Source organism: Schistocerca cancellata, chromosome 8 (genome assembly GCF_023864275.1).
Source record: "Schistocerca cancellata isolate TAMUIC-IGC-003103 chromosome 8, iqSchCanc2.1, whole genome shotgun sequence".
NCBI classification, from domain to species: Eukaryota; Metazoa; Arthropoda; class Insecta; order Orthoptera; family Acrididae; genus Schistocerca; species Schistocerca cancellata.
Window position 1 is genome coordinate 375,686,136 of NC_064633.1, and position 26,850 is coordinate 375,712,985.

At 41.9% G+C, this 26,850-nt stretch overlaps 1 protein-coding gene across 4 annotated transcripts in view; it reads left to right on the forward strand.

The window, feature by feature from the left end:
- Positions 1-26,850, forward strand: part of LOC126095762 (bromodomain-containing protein 4-like) — a 122,230-nt gene that overhangs the window by 40,724 nt on the left and 54,656 nt on the right. For 3 of the 4 annotated variants that reach the window (XM_049910566.1, XM_049910565.1, XM_049910567.1), the window contains exons 3-6: positions 15,767-15,811; positions 17,118-17,164; positions 17,267-17,356; positions 19,780-19,986. In XM_049910566.1, the coding sequence (XP_049766523.1) occupies positions 15,767-15,811; positions 17,118-17,164; positions 17,267-17,356; positions 19,780-19,986 (389 nt within the window). The remainder of the gene's footprint in view (positions 1-15,766; positions 15,812-17,117; positions 17,165-17,266; positions 17,357-19,779; positions 19,987-26,850) is intronic. The other variant, XM_049910568.1, reaches the window with a different exon arrangement.

Sequence of the window (26,850 nt, forward strand, 5' to 3'; positions counted from 1 at the left end):
AGCCTCAACTGCCATACATGCGCCCGCGACGCTGGAAGTTTGCCCAAGCCGATTGGACACTTCTTTGTCTGTAGCGACATTCGCTGACCGTCACTTTCCCAGCGTCGACGATGAGGTCACACATATTACCGACGTTATCCTTACAGCTGCGGAACGTTCAATACCACACACCTCCGAATTGCCCCGGCGCCCCCCAGTTCCTTGGTGGAACGGGGCATGCCGTGACGCAATACGTGAGCGGCGATGTGCTCTTCGCGTTTTCCGCCACCATCCTACTTTGTCCAACTGTATCCGCTATAAGCAGTTCCGTGCGCGATGCCGTCGTGTCATCTGCGAGTGCAAGAAGGCAAGCTGGAAATTCTTTATTAGCTCATTTAACACCTTCACTCCCTCCTCGGAAGTTTGGAGTCGGCTTCGACGGTTCTCAGGCGCGCCTAGTTTCTCCCCGGTCTCTGGGCTCACTGTCGCGCATGAAACATTAGTGGACCCCGTCGCAATTTCTAACTCGTTGGGTCAGCACTTTGCTGAGATTTCGAGCTCTTCAAATTACCCGCCAGCGTTTCTCCCGAAGAAACGTGCAGTGGAAGTGCGACCTCTTGCTTTCTCCTCTCAAAATCGTGAAAGCTACAATACTGTTTTCTCCATGCGGGAACTCCAACATGCACTCTCTTCTTCTCGCTTGTCCGCCCCAGGACCGGTTGGTATCCACGTCCAAAAGTTGCTGCATTTATCAACCCATAGTCTGCGTTACCTCCTTCGCCTTTATAATCGAATTTGGACCGACAGTACTTTTCCCAGACGATGGCGGGAAGCTATTGTCGTTCCTGTTCTGAAACCTGGAAAGGACAAACATCTCCCATCTAGCATCGCCCCATTTCTCTCGCGAGTAGTGTCTGTAAGGTTTTGGAGCGTATGGTGAATTACCGTTTAGCTTGGTGGCTGGAATCCCGCAGTCCTTTAACACCTGCCCAATGCAGATTCCGAAAGCATCGTTCTGCAGTTGACCATCTTGTTGCCCTCTCCACTTATATCATGAACAATTTTCTCCAGAAACGCCAAACAGTAGCAATATTTTTTGATCTGGAGAGAGCATACGATACCTGTTGAACAAGCATCCTCTGCACACTGTTCTCTTGGGGCTTTCGAGGTCGGTTGCCCCTTTTTCTTCGCGAATTTATGGCGGAGCGCACATTTAGAGTGCGGGTGAACACTACTCTCTCCCGTACTTTCTCCCAAGAAAACGGGGTACCCCAGGGCTCCGTGCTGAGTGTTGTACTGTTTGCCATTGCCATAAATCCAATTATGGATTGTCTCCTTCCTGATGTCTCGGGCTCCCTCTTTGTGGACGATTTTGCTATCTACTACAGCTCTCAACGGACCAGCCTTCTTGAACGACGTCTTCAAGGATGTCTCGATCGCCTCCACTCTTGGAGCATCGAAACCGGCTTCCGTTTTTCTCCCAGTTAGACCATTTGTGTTAATTTTTGGCGACGTAAGGAGTTTCTTCCACCCTCCTTACATCTAGGACCTGTCAACCTTCCATTTTCAGACGTCGCTAAATTCTTGGGTCTTATGTTTGACAGAAAACAGTGCTGGTCCTCCCACGTTTCCTATCTTTCGGCTCGCTGTCTGCGATCCCTCAACACCCTCCGTGTCCTGAATGGTACCTCTTGGGGAGCGGACCGAGTGGTCCTTCTTCGCCTCTATCGTGCCTTAGTGCGCTCAAAATTGCAATACATTCCACACTAAAAAATATGACTGGAAATCATAAATTACTAAAATTCTGTAATATGATATACCATAGGGATGTGAAACCTGAGCCCTCTCTTGAGTGAAAAATAGAATATACAGACAGTGGGAAATGTAAAATTGCTCTGTGATACACACATAAGAACGACAGTATAAGAGCTTAATATATTAATGCCAAATGATAAAAGGTTGGTATGGAACAATAAAATTTACTTCCACTATTTTATTTTAATTTGTAAGGAGATAGTTACTTCCTTTGGGTTATAGGGCTGTTAAAAAAATAGAAGACTGTTGGTTATATTACAGCTGTTTTTTGTGCACTTTCAATGAGCATTTGGTGCCCTATGTCTCAGTTAGTAAAAATGGGAGGGGATCAGTCCACTAGAGTTTTTTTATTCAGTAGCTGCCATTTGTACTGATCACATTATGTTCTGTACAGTAACATTAGGTGAGTCAGTGATGATGCTGAATTTTACTGTGTGCTCAACTTTGTGTAAGGCATTTCCATTGACATCCAGCAAATTGAATGTGAGAGCTCAAACCTACGTTCATGGTGAATAAAGTATTCGACACTCTAATGTTAGTCACTGCCCTCTTCCTGCCTCAGCGGGTTGGAACCTGTATCACATTGCAGGAATCTTTTTCCGTTTCATTTAATGCCTACAAGTGAAGCAGTGCATGGTGACAGCTGAGTTGCTTGCATACTTCAAATGAGTATAATGTTGACATTAGTAATTCCTTTGTTCTGCAATTTTCGTAGGCTCTCCAACACATCACGTTCTACACTTGCAAGCAGTTACACACACACACAACAGGCTGGATTGTATTTTTTATATGTATATGTTTCTGTGTTTATATATATAACATTCCATGCAGGAAAAATATACCTAAAAACAAAGATGATGTGACTTACCAAATGAAAGTGCTGGCAGGTCGACAGACACACAAACGAACACAAACATACACACAAAATTCAAGCTTTCGCAACAAACTGTTGCCTCATCAGGAAAGAGGGAAGGAGAGGGAAAGACGAAAGGATGTGGGTTTTAAGGGAGAGGGTAAGGAGTCATTCCAGTCCCGGGAGCGGAAAGACTTACCTTATGGGGAAAAAAGGACGGGTATACACTCGCGCACACACACACATATCCATCCACACATATACAGACACAAGCAGACATATTTAAAGACAAAGAGTTTGGGCAGAGATGTCAGTCGAGGCAGAAGTGCAGAGGCAAAGATGTTGTTGAATGACAGGTGAGGTATGAGTGGCGGCAACTTGAAATTAGCGGAGATTGAGGCCTGGTGGATAACGGGAAGAGAGGATATATTGAAGAGCAAGTTCCCATCTCCGGAGTTCGGATAGGTTGGTGTTAGTAGGAAGTATCCAGATAACCTGGACGGTGTAACACTGCGCCAAGATGTGCTGGTCGTGCACCAAGGCATGTTTGGCCACAGGGTGATCCTCATTACCAACAAACACTATCTGCCTGTGTCCATTCATGCGAATGGACAGTTTGTTGCTGGTCATTCCCACATAGAATGCATCACAGTGTAGGCAGGTCAGTTGGTAGATCATGTGGGTGCTTTCACACGTGGCTCTGCCTTTGATTGTGTATACCTTCCGGGTTACAGGACTGGAGTAGGTGGTGGTGGGAGGGTGCATGGGACAGGTTTTACACCGGGGGCGGTTACAAGGGTAGGAGCCAGAGGGTAGGGAAGGTGGTTTGGGGATTTCATAGGGATGTACTAAGAGGTTACGAAGGTTAGGTGGACGGCGGAAAGACACTCTTGGTGGAGTGGGGAGGATTTCATGAAGGATGGATCTCATTTCAGGGCAGCATTTGAGGAAGTCGTATTCCTGCTGGAGAGCCACATTCAGAATCTGATCCAGTCCCGGAAAGTATCCTGTCACAAGTGGGGCACTTTTGTGGTTCTTCTGTGGGAGGTTCTGGGTTTTAGAGGATGAGGAAGTGGCTCTGTTTATTTGCTTGTGTACCAGGTCGGGAGGGTAGTTGCGGGATGCGAAAGCTGTTGTCAGGTTGTTGGTGTAATGCTTCAGGGATTCCGGACTGGAGCAGATTCGTTTGCCACGAAGACCTAGGCTGTAGGGAAGGGACCGTTTGATGTGGAATGGGTGGCAGCTGTCGTAATGGAGGTACTGTTGCTTGTTGGTGGGTTTGATGTGGACAGACGTGTGAAGCTGGCCATTGGACAGGTAAAGGTCAACATCAAGGAAAGTGGCATGGGATTTGGAGTAGGACCAGGTGAATCTGATGGAACCAAAGGAGTTGAGGTTGGAGAGGAAGTTCTGGAGTTCTTCTTCACTGTGAGTCCAGATCATGAAGATGTCATCAATAAATCTGTACCAAACTTTGGGTTGGCAGGCCTGGGTAACCAAGAAGGCTTCCTCTAAGCGACCCATGAATAGGTTGGCATATGAGGGGGCCATCCTGGTACCCATGGCTGTTCCCTTTAATTGTTGGTATGTCTGGTTTTCAAAAGTGAAGAAGTTGTGGGTCAGGATGAAGCTGGCTAAGGTAATGAGGAAAGAGGTTTTAGGTAGGGTGGCAGGTGATCGGCGTGAAAGGAAGTGCTCCATCGCAGCGAGGCCCTGGACGTGCGGGATATTTGTGTATAAGGAAGTGGCATCAATGGTTACAAGGATGGTTTCTGGGGGTAACAGATTGGGTAAGGATTCCAGGCGTTCGAGAAAGTGGTTGGTGTCTTTGATGAAGGATGGGAGACTGCATGTAATGGGTTGAAGGTGTTGATCTACGTAGGCAGAGATACGTTCTGTGGGGGCTTGGTAACCAGCTACAATGGGGCGGCCGGGATGATTGGGTTTGTGAATTTTAGGAAGAAGGTAGAAGGTAGGGGTGCGGGGTGTCGGTGGGGTCAGGAGGTTGATGGAGTCAGGTGAAAGGTTTTGTAGGCGGCCTAAGGTTCTGAGGATTCCTTGAAGCCCTGCCTGGACATCAGGAATGGGATTACCTTGGCAAACTTTGTACGTGGTGTTGTCTGAAAGCTGACGCAGTCCCTCAGCCACATACTCCCGACGATCAAGTACCACGGTCGTGGAACCCTTGTCCGCCGGAAGAATGACGATGGACCGGTCAGCCTTCAGATCACGGATAGCCTGGGCTTCAGCAGTGGTGATGTTGGGAGTAGGATTAAGGTTTTTTAAGAAGGATTGAGAGGCAAGGCTGGAAGTCAGAAATTCCTGGAAGGTTTGGAGAGGGTGATTTTGAGGAAGAGGAGGTGGGTCCCGCTGTGACGGAGGACGGAACTGTTCCAGGCAAGGTTCAATTTGGATAGTGTCTTGGGGAGTTGGATCATTAGGGGTAGGATTAGGATCATTTTTCTTCGTGGCAAAGTGATACTTCCAGCAGAGAGTACGAGTGTAGGATAGTAAATCTTTGACGAGGGCTGTTTGGTTGAATCTGGGAGTGGGGCTGAAGGTGAGGCCTTTGGATAGGACAGAGGTTTCGGATTGGGAGAGAGGTTTGGAGGAAAGGTTAACTACTGAATTAGGGTGTTGTGGTGCCAGATTGTGCTGATCGGGATTTTGAGGTTTTGGAGGGAGTGGAGCTGGAAGTGGGAGATTGAGTAGATGGGAGAGACTGGGTTTGTGTGCAATGAGAGGTGGTTGAGGTTTGCTGGAAAGGTTGTGAAGGGTGAGTGAGTTGCCTTTCCGGAGGTGGGAAACCAGGAGATTGGATAGTTTTTTGAGGTGAAGGGTGGCATGCTGTTCTAATTGGCGGTTGGCCTGTAGGAGGATGCTCTGAATAGCTGGTGTGGATGTGGGAGAGGAAAGGTTGAGGACTTTTATTAAGGATAGGAGTTGACGGGTGTGTTCATTGGCTGAGTTGATGTGTAGGTGAAGGATTAGGTGGGTGAGGGCAATGGATTGTTCAGTTTGGAACTGGTATAGGGACTGATGGAAAGAAGGGTTAAAACCCACATCCTTTCGTCTTTCCCTCTCCTTCCCTCTTTCCTGATGAGGCAACAGTTTGTTGCGAAAGCTTGAATTTTGTGTGTATGTTTGTGTTCGTTTGTGTGTCTGTCGACCTGCCAGCACTTTCATTTGGTAAGTCACATCATCTTTGTTTTTAGGTATATTTTTCCTGCATGGAATGTTTCCTTCTATTATAACCATATCATTAATTTGAACCCAACAATAACGTTTGTTATTGTCGCCTTTGCATTTCGAAATCTTTCCTGTCGTCTTATTTCTCTTTTTTCTCTTTATTTTCTCTTTCTGTTTTTACCAGTAGTTTCACTTTGTATTCACCTTCCCCTTTTACCGTAATCTACTATACAATTTTATCCCTCCTATATATGCTCAACAATACATAACCCACTTCCCAACCATAACCAAAAAATTTTATTTTCCGCTTTCAACACTACCGCTGCTATAATATCCACCGTTTCTAGTTCAATAACAGCTGCTTTCACGTATTTAACAACCATTTCGGCTAGTTCTAATAACTTTAACTTAATTTCCACTTCCGTTTTTCGCACATCACTGATCATTTTAGCCGCTCCCCACAGGTTTTAACGTCATTATTTCTACAATTGTTAGCCCCATTTTCGTAATCTTTCACCACAACACCACTCCTTTAATACGTTTTTTCGAAATTTTCTCGAAATTTTCCCGAATTTCTCCGTCTTTCAACGTGATTTAGCGGCAACACAACCACCTAACCTTTTTGCACATCGCTGTCTACCAACCCAAGTTCACCACAGGATCAACTTAACCAACACTTTTTCGCCTTTTTTCATACCAGATCTCCAATTGCTTTCTAGTTCGCCTTCATCTCTCCCCATATATTTCTATCTTTCTTTTTCATTTCAACCTCATGTTAAACTTTCCACCTTCTAATACCATGTCACCCTCACAACACCCCCACAACGACCCCATTAAGTTTTATTTACATTCCCTCCGCAAACATGCCTTCACCCTAGCCAGATTACGCTCACATATTTTATTTTCTCAGGCTTGTCTGACATTTGGCATAACCCCCAAAGGCCTCACACTTAAAGTTCCCATCTCTGGCTGCAACCCTTCTTTCCATCAGTCCCTATACCAGTTCCAAACTGAACAATCCATTGCCCTCACCCACCTAATCCTTCACCTACACATCAACTCAGCCAATGAACACACCCGTCAACTCCTATCCCTAATAAAAGTCCTCAACCTTTCCTCTCCCACATCCACACCAGCTATTCAGAGCATCCTCCTACAGGCCAACCGCCAATTAGAACAGCATGCCACCCTTCACCTCAAAAAACTATCCAATCTCCTGGTTTCCCACCTCCGGAAAGGCAACTCACTCACCCTTCACTACCTTTCCAGCAAACCTCAACCACCTCTCATTGCACACAAACCCAGTCTCTCCCATCTACTCAATCTCCCACTTCCAGCTCCACTCCCTCCAAAACCTCAAAATCCCGATCAGCACAATCTGGCACCACAACACCCTAATTCAGTAGTTAACCTTTCCTCCAAACCTCTCTCCCAATCCGAAACCTCTGTCCTATCCAAAGGCCTCACCTTCAGCCCCACTCCCAGATTCAACCAAACAGCCCTCGTCAAAGATTTACTATCCTACACTCGTACTCTCTGCTGGAAGTATCACTTTGCCACGAAGAAAAATGATCCTAATCCTACCCCTAATGATCCAACTCCCCAAGACACTATCCAAATTGAACCTTGCCTGGAACAGTTCCGTCCTCCGTCACAGCGGGACCCACCTCCTCTTCCTCAAAATCACCCTCTCCAAACCTTCCAGGAATTTCTGACTTCCAGCCTTGCCTCTCAATCCTTCTTAAAAAACCTTAATCCTACTCCCAACATCACCACTGCTGAAGCCCAGGCTATCCGTGATCTGAAGGCTGACCGGTCCATCGTCATTCTTCCGGCGGACAAGGGTTCCACGACCGTGGTACTTGATCGTCGGGAGTATGTGGCTGAGGGACTGCGTCAGCTTTCAGACAACACCACGTACAAAGTTTGCCAAGGTAATCCCATTCCTGATGTCCAGGCAGGGCTTCAAGGAATCCTCAGAACCTTAGGCCGCCTACAAAACCTTTCACCTGACTCCATCAACCTCCTGACCCCACCGACACCCCGCACCCCTACCTTCTACCTTCTTCCTAAAATTCACAAACCCAATCATCCCGGCCGCCCCATTGTAGCTGGTTACCAAGCCCCCACAGAACGTATCTCTGCCTACGTAGATCAACACCTTCAACCCATTACATGCAGTCTCCCATCCTTCATCAAAGACACCAACCACTTTCTCGAACGCCTGGAATCCTTACCCAATCCGTTACCCCCAGAAACCATCCTTGTAACCATTGATGCCACTTCCTTATACACAAATTTCCCGCACGTCCAGGGCCTCGCTGCGATGGAGCACTTCCTTTCACGCCGATCACCTGCCACCCTACCTAAAACCTCTTTCCTCATTACCTTAGCCAGCTTCATCCTGACCCACAACTTCTTCACTTTTGAAAACCAGACATACCAACAATTAAAGGGAACAGCCATGGGTACCAGGATGGCCCCCTCATATGCCAACCTATTCATGGGTCACTTAGAGGAAGCCTTCTTGGTTACCCAGGCCTGCCAACCCAAAGTTTGGTACAGATTTATTGATGACATCTTCATGATCTGGACTCACAGTGAAGAAGAACTCCAGAACTTCCTCTCCAACCTCAACTGCTTTGGTTCCATCAGATTCACCTGGTCCTACTCCAAATCCCATGCCACTTTCCTTGATGTTGACCTTCACCTGTCCAATGGCCAGCTTCACACGTCTGTCCACATCAAACCCACCAACAAGCAACAGTACCTCCATTACGACAGCTGCCACCCATTCCACATCAAACGGTCCCTTCCCTACAGCCTAGGTCTTCGTGGCAAACGAATCTGCTCCAGTCCGGAATCCTTGAATCATTACACCAACAACCTGAAAACAGCTTTTGCATCCCGTAACTACCCTCCCGACCTGGTACAGAAGCAAATAACCAGAGCCACTTCCTCATCTCCTCAAACCCGGAACCTTCCACAGAAGAACCCCAAAAGTGCCCCACTTGTGACAGGATACTTTCCGGGACTGGATCAGATTCTGAATGTGACTCTCCAGCAGGGATACGACTTCCTCAAATCCTGCCCTGAACTGAGATCCATCCTTCATGAAATCCTCCCCACTCCACCAAGAGTGTCTTTCCGCCGTCCACCTAACCTTCGTAACCTCTTAGTTCATCCCCATGAAATCCCCAAACCACCTTCCCTACCCTCTGGCTCCTACCCCTGTAACCGCCCCTGGTGTAAAACCTGTCCCATGCACCCTCCCACCACCACCTATTCCAGTCCTGTAACCCGGAAGGTGTACACGATCAAAGGCAGAGCCACGTGTGAAAGCACCCACGTGATTTACCAACTGACCTGCCTACACTGTGAAGCGTTCTATGTGGGAATGACCAGCAACAAACTGTCCATTCGCATGAATGGACACAGGCAGACAGTGTTTGTTGGTAATGAGGATCACCCTGTGGCTAAACATGCCTTGGCGCACGGCCAGCACATCTTGGCACAGTGTTACACCGTCCGGGTTATCTGGATACTTCCCACTAACACCAACCTGTCTGAACTCCGGAGATGGGAACTTGCCCTTCAGCATATCCTCTCTTCTCGCTATCCGCCAGGCCTCAATCTCCGCTAATTTCTAATTTCAATCTGCCGCCGCTCATACCTCACCTGTCTTTCAACATCATCTTTGCCTCTGTACTTCCGTCCCGGCTGACATCTCTGCCCAAACTCTTTGCCTTTACAAATGTCTGCTTGTGTCTGTGTATATGCGGATGGATATGTGTGTGTGTGCGAGTGTATACCTGTCCTTTTTTCCCCCTAAGGTAAGTCTTTCCGCTCCCGGGATTGGAATGACTCCTTACCCTCTCCCTTAAAACCCATATCCTTTTGTCTTTCCTTCTCCTTCCCTCTTTCCTGACGAGGCAACCGTTGGTTGCGAAAGCTAGATTTTTGTGTGTATGTTTGTGTTTGTTTGTGTGTCTATCGACCTGCCAGCACTTTTGTTTGGTAAGTCTCATCATCTTTCTTTTCAAATATATTTTTCCCACGTGGAATGTTTCTTGTTTGGTAAGTCTCATCATCTTTCTTTTCAAATATATTTTTCCCACGTGGAATGTTTCCCTCTATTATATATATATATATAATGATGAAATCCCAACATTTGTCACATCCGGGATATATAGACACACACACACACACACATGATGATATTGAAATCCCAACATTAGCCACATCCGGGATATATATACACACACACACACACACACACACACACACACACACACACACACACACACACACACACACACGATGATATTGAAATCCCAACATAGCCACATCCGGGCATTGAAATAAATTCAGTGGCTACAAGTGGAAATTTGTGCTGAACCAGGACTCGAACCCGGATATCATACATTATAGAAATGGTCGCCTTAACCACTTTGGCCATCTGAACACACTTCCTGTTCAACTCAAATTCCAAAGTTGTCGTGTACTTCATATGTAGCAATCCCTGTCCATTACCCTCATTGCTTGTAGCCTGATGCTGATTCCTGCAAGTAGGTGGATGAATAGTGCATCTGTATTGCATGATCATTAATGACATCAAGGCATATATATTTTTCATAGTGTGATGTGTGTTGTTTCAGGTTTGAGTCCTGGTCTGGCATGTTGCGTCCTTGTTCGCCACAAATCTTCAATTGTCACTATTGAATTTATTTCAGTGAATGGTTGTGGCCAATTTGGAATTTCATTCCTCGTAGATTGCATTTAATGCAGCATTTCAGTTCTGTTAGAGAGATCTGTATACATTGGATGCCATATTATTGATGTGTTCTGTTGATGTTTCTGGAAATTGCTGTTGATCTTTCTGGAAATTGTGGTGGTGTATTTTGTGGTATAGTTCAGTAAGGGACCTTTGGCAAAATAAATTGCCTTTATATTGTATTTCCTTTTGCACAGTGTCATTTTCTTTAAGTGTGTGTTTTGCCTTTAACTTATTGATTTCAAACAGTGCTTTTATTAGTACTATGAAATTTTTCATCTTAGCTGTCAGTCAGTTGTAACGTCTGAATCCTAGTTGTGCCCTTTGGGTCTCTTGTTCATGGTTTTGAGGAAGGAGTTGATCAAAATTATGAAAACTATAGCGAAAGGCATTTATTTTTTAATTGAGAATATGTAAGCTGTGTTCCAGGTATTAGTTTTAGAAGTAGGTGAGTATAAACTCCTATTTTGTCTCAAATGGGGTATCATTCTTTGTAGTGTACCTGTAGTAGTTTTTCGCCTCAATTTACTGTAAAACCGTAACATGTTTTTGCAGAATTTATGTTCCTAACTAATTTACCAGAAGAATGTTTTGTGTTTGTTAGTGCTTACCTGTGGTTTGTTTTTGTGCTTTATAGTGTACAGGTAGCATGTCAAAACTGAACAAAATGTTCCATTGAATCATGTATTATTAGTCTTGCATACTTCTAGTTGCATTGTAGAATGGCATGCAGTGTAGTTTCATGGCATATCTAACAGCGCCAGCTTAATTAGTTCCATTGTGGAAGGAATGTGTAGAATTTATCTGTTTTCTTCATGTACAGTCTATAAAAATAAGAAAATGTCAATTTGTAATTCAGTGCAACAGTGGTGTTGGATTCTTATTTTTAAATTAAAATACAGGGTTATTACATATGATTGAAGCGATTTCACAGCTCTACAATAACTTTATTATTTGGGATATTTTCACAATGCTTTGCACACACATACAAAAACTCAAACAGTTTTTTTAGGCATTCACAAATGTTCGATATGTGCCCCTTTAGTGATTCGGCAGACATCAAGCCGATAATCAAGTTCCTCCCACACTCGGCGCAGCATGTCCCCATCAATGAGTTTGAAAGCATCATTGATGCGAGCTCACAGTTCTGGCATGTTTCTTGGTAGAGGAGGTTTAGACACTGAATCTTTCACTAACCCCACAGAAAGAAATCACACGGGGTTAAGTCGGGAGAGCGTGGAGGCCATGACATGAATTGCTGATCATGATCTCCACCATGACCGATCCATCAGTTTTCCAATCTCCTGTTTAAGAAATGCCGAACATCATGATGGAAGTGCGGTGGAGCACCATCCTGTTGAAAGATGAAGTCGGCGCTGTCGGTCTCCAGTTGTGGCATGAGCCAATTTTCCAGCATGTCCAGATACACGTGTCCTGTAACGTTTTTTTTCGCAGAAGAAAAAGGGGCCGTAAACTTTAAACCGTGAGATTCCACAAAACACGTTAACTTTTGGTGAATTGCGAATTTGCTGCACGAATGCGTGAGGATTCTCTACCGCCCAGATTCACACATTGTGTCTGTTCACTTCACCATTAAGAAAAAATGTTGCTTCATCACTGAAAACAAGTTTCGCACTGAACGCATCCTCTTCCATGAGCTGTTGCAACCGCGCCGAAAATTCAAAGCGTTTGACTTTGTCATCGGGTGTCAGGGCTTGTAGCAATTGTAAACGGTAAGGCTTCTGCTTTAGCCTTTTCCGTAAGATTTTCCAAACCGTCGGCTGTGGTACGTTTAGCTCCCTGCTTGCTTTATTCGTCGACTTCCGCAGGCTACGCGTGAAACTTGCCCGCACGCGTTCAACCGTTTCTTCGCTCACTGCAGGCTGACCCGTTGATTTCCCCTTACAGAGGCATCCAGAAGCTTTAAACTGCGCATACCATCGCCGAATGGAGTTAGCAGTTGGTGGATCTTTGTTGAACTTCGTCCTGAAGTGTCGTTGCACTGTTATGACTGACTGATGTGAGTGCATTTAAAGCACGACATACGCTTTCTCGGCTCCTGTCGCCATTTTGTCTAGCTGCGCTCTCGAGCGCTCTGGCGGCAGAAACCTGAAGTGCGGCTTCAGCCGAACAAAACTTTATGAGTTTTTCTACGTATCTGTAGTGAGTCGTGACCATATGTCAATGAATGGAGCTACAGTGAATTTATGAAATCGCTTCAATCATTTGTAATAGCCCTGTATATTATATCAGTGTGACCTGAAACAGGCCATTTTATTTTATTTTTATTTTTTTCCCCTTCCTCCGCATTTGTCCTGTTCATTTTCTAATTTCAGTATTTTAAAACATTGACCATCGAAAAGAATTTTGATAGTCACAGGCATTTGTCACTCCAGAGAGTGAATTTTCTTGTGTGCTGTGTTATCTGCATCTCATTGATAACATACATGAAAATACATGTAAGCATATCCCTATATAAGGAAACTACTGACCATTTGTGTTCATAATGCACTTAATTTTTATGAGGAAGTACACTGCGTGCATTAAAAACAATTTGGGCCGAAAAAATATGAAGTTTAGTCCTGGCTGGAATATCAACAATTGCGAAAGGATGACCTATTAAGCTGCAGACAAGCTTAACAAAAAGGCTTACAAACTAAGCATCTGGCCAACAAGGAAAGGACTTTTGAAGCCTTCTTCAAAAAAGAAAATGTGAAGTATTATTTATTAGTCTCGTTAAATACAGTGCACAGGTAATTAGATCTGCTGTACAGAAGACACATCAAGTTGGAAAAGGTTATAAAGATTTTAAAAAAAATATTTTTACATTGTTATTAGAAAGTTACACTTTATAGATTAACAGTGATGCAAGTACATCTAATAAAAATACATGTAACACTACAACATTTATTACAACATTAGTTGTCTACATTTTTCTATTGTTTGAAGTGTAAAACTGTCTTCAATGAGTTCATCAGTGGTATAGTAGTGTGTTTCTCCTACAATATTATGGAGTAATATTTTCAAGAACCAAGGTCCATGTTTAATATGTTCCTACCTTGTAGATTGTTATATATTTTTAGCCCTGTGTGCAGTGGTGTTTGAGCTTAAAGTTTTAAGTGATGTGAGAGAAGTTGAAGTTCTCCTTGTGATGAGTACCATAGCTATGGTTAAAGCGGTACTTCTCAAGTTTTTATTGGTAACAAGGAAAACACACATGCATTCTCACGAGGAGGCACACCTCTTGCAAGCATGACCGCTTTGTCCAGCTGCTCTGGCCAGACGGCAACTGTTGATCTAAAGCAGCAATTGAGAGTGGGGCAGAGAAGGGGTGGGGGGGAGGAGGAATAGTAGAGTTCAGGCCATCTGGAGTCTTTCTCTGCCACCAGCTTTCCTGAACTGCACAGATGGGAGTTACCCTTACAACACATTCTCCGCACCCGAAATTATCACATCCTCAGCCTATGATAACTTATTGTCCCTGCACCCTCCACCCAAAAATTTCCACTCCCTCTATCCTATGACCTCCTCCTAAAGTCGTACCCCCTCATCCTCATTGTGTGACACTCTCTGGCAGTGCACCCGTTAGTCTTCTTTCCTTCTCTGCTCCTCTCGTCTTCCACTCCTCCGAGCCTGCTGACATTGCACCAGACAGCCTTTTCCTGCCACCATATAGTCTCTGCATACTCCACATGACGACACTGACATCTCTGTCCCCAACCATACCCTGCTGTCTCGCCCCTTCCCAGCCCCACTCAAAATTGCTGCTCCCGTTTCACACGGCACAGTTCCATTCTGGCTGGAGTGGCCGGAGATAGGGGTCGTGTGTGTATGTGGTGTGCCTGCTTGTGTGATGTGTGTATGTGTTTTCCTTTCTCTTCAGGAGAAGGCTTTAGCTGAAAGCTTATTTTGTAACAGTCTTTTTGTTGTGCCTGTCTGCAACTTAATGCACATGCCATTTTTATGGTGGTAGTAATATATCCTTTTCACAGTTGTTAATATGTGATGTGTAGTATACCTATTGCTGAAGTAAGCAACTACATTGAGATGGTCAGGGTAATGGCAAGGTCCTCCTTTTCAAATACTCTTCTTAGATAATGCAGAGATGACGTGTATTCTTCTACGCTTACTAACCATCTCTCTTTTTTCGTTTTTTAGGAGGAGTGACCAGCCTCAGGACAGGAATGTTTGGAATAATTTAGCAGCTAACTATGTAGAATCCGTTAACCCCAGAATTTCTGTCCATGTTACAGGGCACAGAATAGCCAATGTTAAGGCTAGTCATTAATCAGCAATTCTGGTATACCAAAACATGTTGTAAGCAAAATTCTACGTATATAATGGTTTCAGTCACTCTGAAACTGTTACTCTTACTCAGCACTTTAACAGCTATAACATTTTTACATTTTCTGTGAATGTTACCCTCTTCCATCGTGTATGTATGTAAACACAAGTCTTTACCAAACATTATTTCTTTACGATTTAACTCATGGTTCTGTGCACAGTACAAATAAAATTGACGAAACATAGAGTTAAAACTCATTTAACCAAAAATGGCGTGGAGAATGGTGTTTACCCAGGCTGCTTAGGGCTTTTGTAGTTCATTGCTACATTTTGAAACTACTAATCTTGTTGGTGCACAGCTGTGACTTATACAGTGTTTCATGTTGTTATGCAAGACTGGTTTTTCCTTTTTAATTATGCTTTGCTTGGGTTGAATCTTCGGCAAAAAAGCAAATATACAATTTTTAAGTACATTTGTACTTTAAAAATTACCAGTTTTGTTGAATATGAAGTCTTGCAGATAACTGGAGAGAGGGGGTCTAGGAATCTGTTAAATATGATACCCATTGATTCATTACTGCCTTTAGTTTGTAAAGCCTGCATGATAAAGATTTACAGCTTCTTCTTTCCCAATGTATTTAGTTATTTCATGAACACAGACCAGGTTTGCGAAAGAATGGCCCAGCCTATTGTATGTAGTTTGCATTGTACCATTAGGTGAGAATGATGTGCCCACTCATTACTTGTGAACTTAACATATTTCAAAAAGAGGCTTCTGCATCTGTACACACCTAACATTGTTTTCTTTAGCTAATGAATTACTTCCTTCCTGTAGCTCAGTTTGTTATGAAATGCTTTTTTGTATTTCTTAGATTTGCTGTCAGCTGGACCTCCTATGAATTTAAACATTTTGAGAGGTAAGTTTTGGTTTGCTGTTGCTTTTTCTTGTCAGTGAGAAAAATTAACCATTACCAGTGGTAGTAATGGCTGCACTTTATGTTAATTTATTTGCAATTAATGTTTAACATGAAAATCTGTCAGCTATCATTACTCAATGAAAAAGGAAATGAAAAAATAAAAAGGCTTCGGTGTTGGATGTGAGTTTGTCATCCAGTAAATAATGTTATGCCTGCATTAGGTGTGGTGTTGGGGATTTCTTTGCTTCCTTTCTTTCCTTTCTATGTATAACTGTACAAGGTGTAGAAAGTGTTTAACTTAAATGGGACATTGTGAGTATTATCATCATCTTCTCAAACTACTCTTTTTTAGCACGTGCTGTTTCGTATGTTGTGATTGTCATATTTTTACATTAATTTGAAATTTGCACTTTGTGCGTTTTTCCAAAAACAGTAACTGAAAGAGATTGTTAATCTTGAAGAAATGAGGCAGTTTAAGTTTAGTTTCAATTTGTTACTGAAAGATGCCAGTAATGTAAAGGACAAGCAGTCATAATAATTACTATTCTTTTTTCACACTGACACAAATGCTTCACTGTTTCATTTACTTTACATGTTGCTAAAAAGTAACAAAAAAAGTATGTTTACAGATGTATGTGATAATCACTAACAGGTGGAAAGTTTCCTAATGTATTTCTCATACTGCCGCTGTTAAGAAGATGTGATATTGTTGAAAAATATATTTGATTGTTGTTATTAGTGACAAACGTACAGCATGTGCATATTAATGAAAACTGTGATAAAATTATTTATGGATTTCTGAGGGAGAAATATTGTCCTTGTTAGTATAGTACAGATAAAACTTATTCCGAAAGAGGCCAACACTGCAAGATTTCAATGATCAGGTAATAAACACATTTTCAGTTGAGAATTGCTGACATTCTCTCTGCATGTGCAAGAATGTTTTTAGTTTTTAACACCTGCATGTATCTTCTTTCTTCTAATGTGTAAATATGATGTAAGTTTGGACATTTAATTTCCCTGCAAGTGTATGATGAAAATTAAATTAAAATTATGGCCTTCGTCTTAGATAAACTCCTCATGTACATTTGAAATGTTGTGACAGTGCATTGGAGTTCACCTATAAGAATAAATTGTTATTAAGAACGAATATAGTATTGTGCTATGTTAATTTCTGCAGGTATGTTACTATATTTTGGAGATCGAATGACAACATTGTTTTCTATTCAGGCATGTGCATCAGATTTTTGTAACATTTTCTAGAAACAAATGGTAATTGTCAATTTTCCTTTTTGTCTAATTACAGAGCGGCTGAGACCAACTAGTGCTTCAAATTCTTCATCTAGTTCTGGGGTAAGAAAGAAACTATAATACTTTAAATTAACGGAGCATTATTTTCTCTTATGGTGTGATTATCAATGAAGATGCTGTTTTAAATGGAAGTTACTTTTTCAGAAAGATGCATCTGCGAATCAGAGTCCATTCATCACAACACCTCATGGGCATCCAGGATTTAACCCACAGAAAGTTGGAAAAGGAGCTGGTGTAAGTGATCTGCAAGATTTCTTTTGGTTTATTGTTCAATTGCAGTATATAAGGGAATACAGCTTGATGTAAACATTTTATTACCAAACAGTATGATGCTATGGGGACAAAGGAAGATTATAAGAGAATTTAAAACTCCAGTGTCTGTCTGCATTAAAGTCCTTAGTTTTTTTCCATAACTCATAGACAGAAGACCAGGTGATGTTGACACAGTGGTTAAGGTACCCATCATCATAGCCAAGGCTACAAACGTGCTTATGTGATAGCTTGTGTGATGCTTGACTCCGGGGTTACAGCTTTGAATCCTATAATTGGAATGGAGAGCAAAGATCTAGGCTTAAAGTTCTTGATCATCGGACTATGTGGTAATGCCCTGCATTACATTCTGAATCTCTTCACGGTGTCTCGTGAGTGAGGGTGCGTGTTGCTGTTGATAAATGATGACTGGTGGTGGTGGTGGTGGTGGTGGTGGTGGTGGTGGTGGCGGCGGCGGCTTCTGTATCAGGTGGGGTAGTTTGCTTGGTTGCCCACTTGTGTTATTTGAGAGGCGTAAGGTATATTCTCATGTTGAGATTCACCCTCTCTCTCATCTATTTCACGATCAAGAACGCAAATATGGTACTAGACTCCACGTACACTACATTCATCCATTCCCTGTGCTAAACAGGCAAACCCAATGTGTGTGAATAAAGAAAGCCTTTGAGTTAGGCTACTGAACTCCAAGGGGTGTCATAGCCATCAAAACGCATGAAATTCTCAGGTACATTCTATGGTTAAAACACTTAAACATTGTCTAGAGTTTCATTGAATTGTATCGAGCAGATGGGAGGCCAGTTTCTTTAGTAATGTAACAACAGTTTCCTTCCCTGTTTGTTCCTGTTGGATTTATGATTCTGTAAGGTCATCAGTGTTGATAGGACTTTAAACTATTAGTATTGCTTCCTGTTAGGCAAGTGCTACAATCATTTTAGATCATCTTCGTTGCTCCTCCTCTTAAAGCAAGTGTCCTGTTTTCAGTCAGTTTACAATCATTGGGACATTTAACACGAAGAGAAAAAGGAAATAAATAAAAAGTTTGTGACTATCACTATTTGTGTTTTCAGTATTTATGCAAATTGCTGCAATAGAGACTTAATATTTATATTGCATTGCTTTACAGTAAAAAAGAGCCAACCAATCAAATGAATTACTGGGTTGTAATTGTGTTATTTAAATTACAGGTTTCTTGATATTAATGGAGCATATACAGGACTAAAACTTTTTAAGATAAGTTAATTGAGTAATGCATTACCTGTAAAATGCGCTAGTCTGGGTGTGAGACCTGCTCCAGAACCAAGTTTTAACTTGTCATATTTTTTCCAGTCCCATTGTTTGAGGTGTAGCAGTGTTCAGAGCTTTTATTCTGTCACAAGTTTATGAATGCTGGACAACAATGCAAAGATACAAAACCATTCACTGATAGGAGTGTGGTGACAGCCTGAAATACTAGTAAACAGTTTCTATCTCCCCCCCCCTCTTTCTTCCTCCTCCTTTCACCTTGAAAGCAGTATTGAGAATGTAGGCCATTGAAAAGCAACACATGACATGGTATTTCAGTCTTTCATATCAGGAAAGCAACAGTGGGGTTTGGGGGATGCATGTAGCAAGTTTTGACAGTTTTTGAATTGATGCAGTGAAATGGAAAGAAATATGGCAGAAATAGCTCAGGGAAGCCTGAGCACCTCCAGATTGGCTTGGATTAGAAAATCCACTGAGCTGTAGAGGTGTTGAGCTCAAGGAACAAGTGAGTGGTGTTGGCAGGACCGAAGAACGAGGAAAACTCAATTAGCGGGTAGGTGACATTGGGAGTGCAGGGTTGTTATGCTGGGTCCATGTGTATTATAATGAACTATTGAATCATAGCCGTGGGGGTTGGCAGAGGAGTAATGACCCCAGTGGATTCTTACCAAGTGGCTGGGAATGATAGCTTTGTGACAAATGAGGGTGCTGGTGTCCACCATTGTTGATGAATTTGAAACAGAAGTTGGTTATACTTTGGTTGGTTTTTATGTCAGAGTGGAATAATGAAGTCTACAAACATTTCTTATGTACACTGATACATTTTGTAAATATGATGATGACTGTAAGGTCACATACTAGAGGCACAAATGTTTCCCATGTGATTAAGAAATTTATAAATCAGAATGGAAATAACAACTGAGGCTTTCTACAAGACATTGATTAGAAAATTTACTGGTCATGTTTCAAAATGTTTATAGTTGAAAGAAAAATTAGATTTAATTCTTTGAATTGAATGGAAATAACAGCTGAGGCTTCCTACAAGACATTGTCTGCTAAGAAAACTTTTTGTTCGTAGTTGAAAGAAAAATTAGATTTAATTCTTTTAATTGAAAACTTGTTTTATATGTCATCTTCTTTCTTAGGGTGACACAAGAGTACCAAAGCCACCTAAACCTCCAGAGAAGCCATTGATGCCATATATGAGATACAGTCGAAAAGTATGGGATCAGGTAAAAGCTCAGAACCCTGAGCTGAAACTATGGGAGATCGGAAAAATTATTGGTCAGATGTGGCGAGACCTTCCAGAAGAGGAAAAAACTGAATTTGTTGAAGAATATGAGGCTGAGAAGGTACAGTATGCTTATTAATAGTTACCCACTGTGTGAAAAAAGCCACATTGTCAGCATTGAGAAGTGGAAGTAGTACATTTTGCTTGTTAGTGGTAATTTTCTCAACTTCGGTGTTAGAGTAGTTAAAAATAAGTGGATTTACTAATTCAGTGAAGACCAGTCAGTTGCCATTCATGCTATTGCTGTGACACAAGAAGTGGATATTAATTTCTATATATCTGCTAATTGAGGGCTCAGGCGTAAAACATGGTAAATGACATTTTAATGTTTTGAAGTTATTAGCTATAAAATCTATGAAAAATATAATTTGCATTTGCAATGTTCCATTGTTTCTTCATATTTTATATCAAATATTTGAACATTTAAGAATTCACCTGTAAGGTTACAAAATCAAAGCTTTTTTTTTTAATTAGAGAAAGAAACAGTACACCATCTTATTCATGGTCGTAAAATGTAGATACAGTCTTATTCATGATATTGCAAATATTCACTTACCACAGGAAAATTTGACATTAAAAATTATGGATAATAATTTAAGATAACATATTGACTAGACAGTATAATGTAATTAAATTTACTAAGTTTGACTTGAATACATTAATACTGGTATTCAGATTTCACTTTCATAGCTCTCATCATTTGCTTTGGATTTCTTAGCTACTTTCAGTATCTTGTAAGTATTGGAAACAAGGCAAGAACATCATTCAGTTTGATTGCCTCAGTGGGGTATGGACCTCTGCATACCATGTATAACATGTTAACTACAGCAGATGTCATTGTGTACATGCGAGATTAGTGACACTTCTTACCCAATTTTCTTCCTTACGACCACTTTCATGTCTTTTATTTTCTGTCTCTTGGCAAAATGGATTTTAATCAGAGTCATCAAACTCTTAATCAATGCTTAATAGCCGTTCTAACATTTCAGTATTGTTCACATTCATCTTCCCTCCAAACTTCAACTTCCTCCTAGTAGTCATTTTGGCGCACATACCATGTTATACATGCAGTGGTTTCTAGTTACCAGGAAAGGATAAACTGTATTCTTCTGCCATCTGCAGCTATTTTTGAAAACTTACTCATATGTTTAACTCTAAAAGCAAGATACTGCATCATATCCTGCATAAGTCATTCTTGCCCAAAATGTCAGCTACATTTTACACCCGAGCCCCTCAGCTTAGACAGTTTAAATACAGGTAACAAAATTGGTAAAAACTGTACTACACACCAATTGGTGGTCCATCCGGTGAAACTGTGTGTGTGTGTGTGTGTGTGTGTGTGTGTGTGTGTGTGTGTGTGTGTGTACAGAGGGGGAGAGAGCTGTTGTGTTTGGGAGAGAGTTGTTTTTTATGTCATTCTTTTTCCCTTGGCAGTGTCACAGTAATGCGTTTGTTTCCATTTGGGAAAATTATATCCAAGAATGGATGTAGATATGACGTGGAATCCAAAATGTTTGGGACTGGTACTGCCATCTGGAAAGTAGTAGTAGTAGTAGATCTTTGCACCGCTAGGTGGCAAGAGCTGCACACCTGATGAGTCAGTGTGCAGAGTGGCATTCAGCTGGGAGGATGTGTCGCGTGTCCACAGTGATTCCCGTAATACTCTGTGTTTGTTGTGCGGCGATTTTCGATGGATCCATTCAAGACCTTGCGGATGGAGTGGGTATTGGTTATGGGACATGTCAATGCATGTTGACTGATGAATTGGGCATGCATCGTGTCACCGAAAAATTTGTGCCAAGAATCTTGACTGCCGATCAGAAGGCACAGCGTGTTGAAGTGTGCACGGACTTTTGTCAGACCGCATCTGATGATCCAACCTTCTTGTCGTTGGTTATCACCGATAACGAGAGCTGGATTTACTGTTATGACCCAGAGACAAAGCAGCAATCATCCCATTGGAGGAGCCTGGGCTCTCCAAGATCCAAAAAAAGCGAGACAGATGAAGAACAAAGTGAAGACCATGATCATCGTTTTCTTTGATACCAAGGGAATTGTGCACAAAGAATTTGTCCCACCCAACCAAACAGTGAATTCTGCGTACTACTGTGCTGTTTTGTGACGGCTCCTTGAAAACTTGCAGCGACGACGGCCCGAACTTTGGCGTCAAGGGAACTGGCCGTTGCATCATGACAACGCACCCTGCCACACGTCCGTGCTCACCAGGACCTTTCTGGCAAAAAACAACATGGCGGTTGTACCCCACCCACTGTACTCGCCAGATTTGGCACCTTGCAACTTCGCTCTATTCACAAAACTGAAACTTCAGTTGAAAGGCAGCCGATTCGACACTCAAGAAAGGATTCAAGAAGCATCACTGGCGGTGATAAAACACCCTCAAAGAACCGGACTCCCAGAAAACGTTGGACCAGTGGCAGAAGCACAAGGACCAGTGTGTACGTGCGGATGGGAACTACTTCAAGGGTGACGGTGACCATTAGCCCAAAGGTAAAGTTTTCAACTGATGGCAGCACCAGTCCTTGAAATTTTGGATAGCACATCGTATATTGATAAACTAGTAGATTTAAGGACAAACATTGGCCCCGTTGTTTACTTCCTCAGATGACATTTCAGAAATTTTCCCAGAATTTGTCGGTTTTGTAATGAATTAATCTCGTGGTTTTCTTTATTTGTGAGCTCAGCATGAAACCAAGTTACAATATGATAGTGCTTATGCCATGGGAGAGACGTGTTTTGCTTAACTACAGCTTGTGTGAAGATGTGCATAGGGACTGGAAAAATTTAGCATCGATTTTGGGCAAAATTCATGTCTATTTTTGTGAAAATTCGTCGCATTTATTTCCTTTTTGAATGATTAGATGCACAAATTTAAACAGTTGTCTCGCTACGTAAGTGAAGACAAACAAATTATTAGTTCTTTGGAATTGACTGTTTAAAAAAAATGCTGATTGGAAAATTGAATGTTCAGTTTTCCAAAAACTTCAACACTTTTTTCTTCCATAAAGGCCTTTGTTTTCTTCGTTCGGCTGCACTTAAGCTTTCAAAACTGATTGGTCCGTTGTAAGGCAGCAGCATTTTCCCACCAGTTAAGTGAATGCGGGTCCGATATATGGTGTTTCCAGACATTATTTGTCTTCTCCTGCCCAATTTGAAGATCAAAAACATCTGTGGACTACTAATTTCGACCTTTTGTGGACATTCATAGACCTACGATCCATACTTGACAATGCTACAGATAGAACTGAAAAGTCACTTAGTGTAGTAGCAGAACCGAGTGTACAGCAACTTGATTGTAATGTTACGGGAAGAATTTCGGCACTGTCGGAAAATGTTACAGATTTTGTTTGCCAATTGCTGTTGTGCTGAGGGTAGGTGCTGTAGGCCGTTGTTGCAGATGGCCATGAGTGTAAACGGATGAGAATTTTGACCACCACAGAGGAAGGAGCAGTGTGGGAAAACAAACCCCCACCTCCATTTCACTGGGCAGTATCCTACAGCAGAACTGACACATTGTAACAGGGATTGCCAATCTCTTCTGGTGTTGTAAGAATCGTAATCAAAATCCATGTTTGACCAGGATTAGTCGCTTCACTTATTTCAAAATAAGAAAAGAAAGCAACACATAGCACATAGCTTTCGAAGACAGCTACGGTGCAATTGTTTGTTAATGTCAGCAGAGTTTTGTTAACGATGTACTTCAGGCCCTACCTCTAGCGGTATTCGATACAACTACAGTTCAAAACATCCACCACGTAATTTGCCACATTAAAATTTTCTGCATTATACTGTCTTTTGAGCTTTAGCGAACGAACAAATGTACTAATGTCTTTCATTTAAAATGCTAAGATGCAACGTGGAACTTAACAGCTGGGATGGTACTGGATCGTTGAATGAATTGATACGTCTTTACGTCCGTACGTTTTATTTTGCAAGTATGTTGCACACCTTATCTTTCCAATTGATGTACAATGCCAGTAACTGCCTACATTTTCGATATTGTATGCAGAAGATAAAGCTATTTCAAACTATCTGTGATAAATAGCTGATTTGGATATAATTCACTGTGAAACAATGTCTATTAAGTACTTTCACATTTTCACATTTTGATGTAGAATTCACATCTATTTCGCATTTATTACAAAATGTGAATTTTTCTGGTCCCTAGTTATATAACTGGATGTTACTATTTTCCTTGGGGTGGGGGTGGGGGAAGTTCATATAAAGTCACATGTGTACCATATCTTACGTAGTTACTTTATATGAATATAATAGAGGGAAACATTCCACGTGGGAAAAATATATCTAAAAACAAAGATGATGTGACTTACCAAACGAAAGTGCTGGCAGGTCGATAGACACACAAACAAACATACAAACAAAATTCAAGCTTTAGCAACAAACGGTTGCTTCATCAGGAAAGAGGGAAGGAGAGGGAAAGACGAAAGGATGTGGGTTTTAAGGGAGAGGGTAAGGAGTCATTCCAATCCCGGGAGCGGGAAGACTTACCATAGGGGGAAAAAAGGACAGGTATACACTTGCGCGCGCGGGCACACACACACACACACACACACACACACACACACACACACACACACACACACACACACATCCATCCGCACATACACAGACACAAGCAGACATTTGTAAAGGCAAAAAGTTTGGGCAGAGATGTCAGTCGAGGCGGAAGTACAGAGGCAAAGATGTTGTTGAAAGACAGGTGAGGTATGAGCGGCGGCAAATTGAAATTAGAAATTAGCGGAGATTGAGGCCTGGCGGATAACGAGACGAGAGGATATACTGAAGGGCAAGTTCCCATCTCCGGAGTTCTGATAGGTTGGTGTTAGTGGGAATACCCAGATAACCCGGACGGTGTAACACTGTGCCAAGATGTGCTAGCCCCGTGCACAAAGGCATGTGTAGCCACAGGGTGATCCTCATTACCAACAAACACTGTCTGCCTGTGTCCATTCATGTGAATGGACAGTTTGTTGCTGGTCATTCCCACATAGAAAGCTTCACAGTGTAGGCTGGTCAGTTGGTAAATCACGTGGGTGCTTTCACACCTGGCTCTGCCTTTGATCGTGTGTATGTTTGTGTTTGTTTGTGTGTCTGTCGACCTGCCAGCACTTTCGTTTGGTAAGTCACATCATCTTTGTAGTTACTTTATATATTGATATGCCAAAAATGTATGTTCAGTCAAGTCGACATGAATCAAAAAGATCCAAAACAGAGGACATTATTCTTTTATTAAGTGATATCATTTTCCGTAATGAAGTTGTGTTTCGTAGTCCACCACTTATTTGAAGGCTTATCTGACTGACTGACTGAAAATATTTTGCAGTTCAGAAGATAAACTTATCTTTAATTTGTCAAAGCCAAGACCATTATTCCATGTTTCATTATTTCTTTCAGCAAATATTCTAAGAAGGGACAAAAATCTTGAAAGAAAGTCTGTTACTCTTCAGTTGTCACCCGCTCCCCCGGAATATCTTTCATACACAACAGCTAAAAATTGTCATTCTTCAATCATCTCTATTCTTTTTATGATCAAAGTGTTTACAGGAAGTACTGACAAGAATATTCTATATTGCAGTGTAACTGTGAATAAGCCTGCTCCTTTATATGCTTCAAATCTCTGAAAGAAAGGTTGGAAGCTTTTATAAGGTCCAACTTATGCCACAACCTGTTCTTGTATATGATGAGATCATCCAAATTGTCGCTGAACGTTCATAATTCGCATATTTTTGGCTTGATGGTTCAGTGCCAAAGGTCCAAGATTAATTTCCCAGTTAGTTCTAGGATTTCTCTTGTCTTTTGCCTCTGGTGGTGATTTTCTGTATATGAAAAATATACTGTGCTCTGAGGTTCATGTTAAAACCATAACTGTTTAGGTAAATGCATTGAAAACATACCACTTCCAACAAGATCATGCCTAGTTAAGGCTCGGGTATAAAAATCAGTCTTAGAATTGAGGATGTTGACTTGCATATAGCACTGCTGTCATTAATTTATCATCAAATTGAGGGGAAGAGAATTCTGTTGAAGTGTGTCACTTCTGTCAGCTAGAAGACGCTGAGCTTAAGGGCTTTTCGTCTTCCTTTATACTAACCATTTTCAGTGCTCATTTAGAAAGTCCATTCTTATTTAGTGAATCATCTTTAATAACAAAAAGCATTTCTTTATGTTTCATCATTTGAAGAGACAGTCACATCTCAGAAATTTATTTCAGTGGTGTCATAAAGGATGTGAGGACCTATTTTGGACCTTCTATGTATACAGTGAACACTTACAGGGAGATCACGCAGCAATTGGATTTTTGTATTTTCTTATGTTTATGATACTTGAAGCTCAGAACTCACATATGCCATCAACCAAGCGAGGTAGTGCAGTGGTTAGCACACTGGACTCTCATTTGTGAGGACGGGGTCCAAACCCATGTCTGGCCATCCTGATTTGGGTTTTCTGTGATTCCCGTAAATTGCTTCAGGCAAATGCTGGGATGGTTCTTTTGAAAGGGCACAGCCAACTTCCTTCCCCATTATTCCCTAATCCAATGGGACCGATGACCTCACTGTTTGGTCCCCTTCTCCAATTCAACGAACCAGCCAATCAGTCGTCAAAAGCAGTTCAGTACAGGGAGAAATCTCAGACTGAGACTGACAAAGGGAAAACACCAACATTGTTGATTTTTTTTTTCTTTTAGTGTATTACTCAGTAATTGTTTGTGAGAAAGTGGATGGTCATTAGTGATTTATTTCTCCTCCTGATCATATGAGAAAGAGCAATGTAATTCAGTTCATAACAAAACCTTCACTTTGCGGAATTATTATGTACAAAGTTTTCTACTTTTTCTAGAGGATTAGAGGTGATTCTACATGAAACACGTATATGTCCAAATTAATGG